This window comes from Phaethon lepturus, unplaced genomic scaffold, assembly GCF_000687285.1.
Source record: "Phaethon lepturus isolate BGI_N335 unplaced genomic scaffold, ASM68728v1 scaffold17433, whole genome shotgun sequence".
NCBI lineage: Eukaryota > Metazoa > Chordata > Aves > Phaethontiformes > Phaethontidae > Phaethon > Phaethon lepturus.
The window spans coordinates 19300-20620 of NW_010531354.1; the positions used below are offsets into that span (position 1 = coordinate 19300).

A 1321-nucleotide genomic window follows, 5' to 3' on the forward strand; every position below is an offset into this window, starting at 1 on the left:
AGGCCTGATGCATTCTTAACTCAGGTTTCCCTAGCCCCAGAAAAAATGTAACTTCTTAACTGTTTTCATACAATGATGCTATTCTTTCTGGGTTCTAGAGTGTGTATTTGCAAGAATTCACTCTGGTATCTGAGTGAGACTTCTCTTGCAGTGAATGGGAAAGCGTAGAGTTCTCCAAATGGGCATTTGGAGCCGTTAAGGTCACAGGACTGACTTGCCCTGTGAATGTGCCTGTCCCCCTCCATTGGCTGGAAGGAGCTGAGATGGCCAGTCTCTTAAGGAAGGTCACTTAAAAAGCTGCCTACATTTAAGTGTTGTCAATACAACCTGCATGCTGCATGTAAGAGTTCTTTTAGTTCTGTTCTGTTAGTACTGTGTAGTTCAGAAAAGTTTTGGGGTTGGGATGTTCTTACCTTTTCCAGGTATGGGACATTGGAGGGCAGCCACGGTTTCGAAGCATGTGGGAGCGTTACTGCAGAGGAGTCAATGCAGTTGTGTAAGTTTTCTTGTGTATGCCCATACAAAATGTATTATAAAATACATATTATTAATATAGGTATGCTTTTGTTCCTGTCCACCTCCATCACATAAGAAGACCCAACACAATAGAAGTAGTGTGTTTTACACATCCACCAACCCAGGTGTATAAGTAATTGCATGTTCCAGCCATTTTTGCCCCACAGCCCGTATTTAATTCTCTCTCTTCCTGTATTAATAAATACAGGGTTTATACAACTCAGGACTGTGTTAATGCTGTTGTCAATGCAAACACATTTGTCACATTTCAGATGTTTTAATGTGACTTTCTGCAAGTAATAGACAATACTATAAATAACTATATTCCCATTGCAGTTACATGGTGGATGCAGCAGACTTAGAAAAAGTAGAAGCTTCAAAGAATGAGCTACACAGTTTGATAGATAAGCCACAATTGCATGGAATTCCAGTAAGTATTTTGATTATTATTCTTACCTGAATGTAGATAGTGTAGCCTAAATCCTCATGAATTGATTCATTTGGACTTTTGAAAATAGTAGCTTAAATGTGGTGCAGCATTGATGCATTGAGTGCTCTTACAAAAATTATTGTGATATTTTATCAGGGGACTCAGCATCTTCTCAGTGCTGTGGTGTGTTTGTATGTTTTCTAGTCTAAAGGTCAGAATAGATTTTGAAAAAAGTCATTTTCACATGTGGCATTATCAGACAGTAACTACTTCCAGTCAGTCCCCTTGTTGGCTGGGTTTGAACCAGTGACCCAAATATGTTTCTGGTAGTATCTTAAGGCATGTGAGGTTTGTTTTCCTGAAGGTTGGCAGACA

General features: G+C 39.4%; 1 protein-coding gene across 1 annotated transcript in view; it reads left to right on the forward strand.

The window, feature by feature from the left end:
- The window catches only part of LOC104618833 (ADP-ribosylation factor-like protein 8B-A), a 17166-nt gene extending 16190 nt beyond the window's left edge, over positions 1-976 (forward strand). Inside the window, exons 3-4 of the mRNA XM_010284536.1 lie at positions 423-496; positions 853-976. Of these exons, the coding sequence (XP_010282838.1) occupies positions 423-496; positions 853-976 (198 nt within the window). The remainder of the gene's footprint in view (positions 1-422; positions 497-852) is intronic.
- The last annotated feature ends 345 nt before the right edge of the window (positions 977-1321 follow it).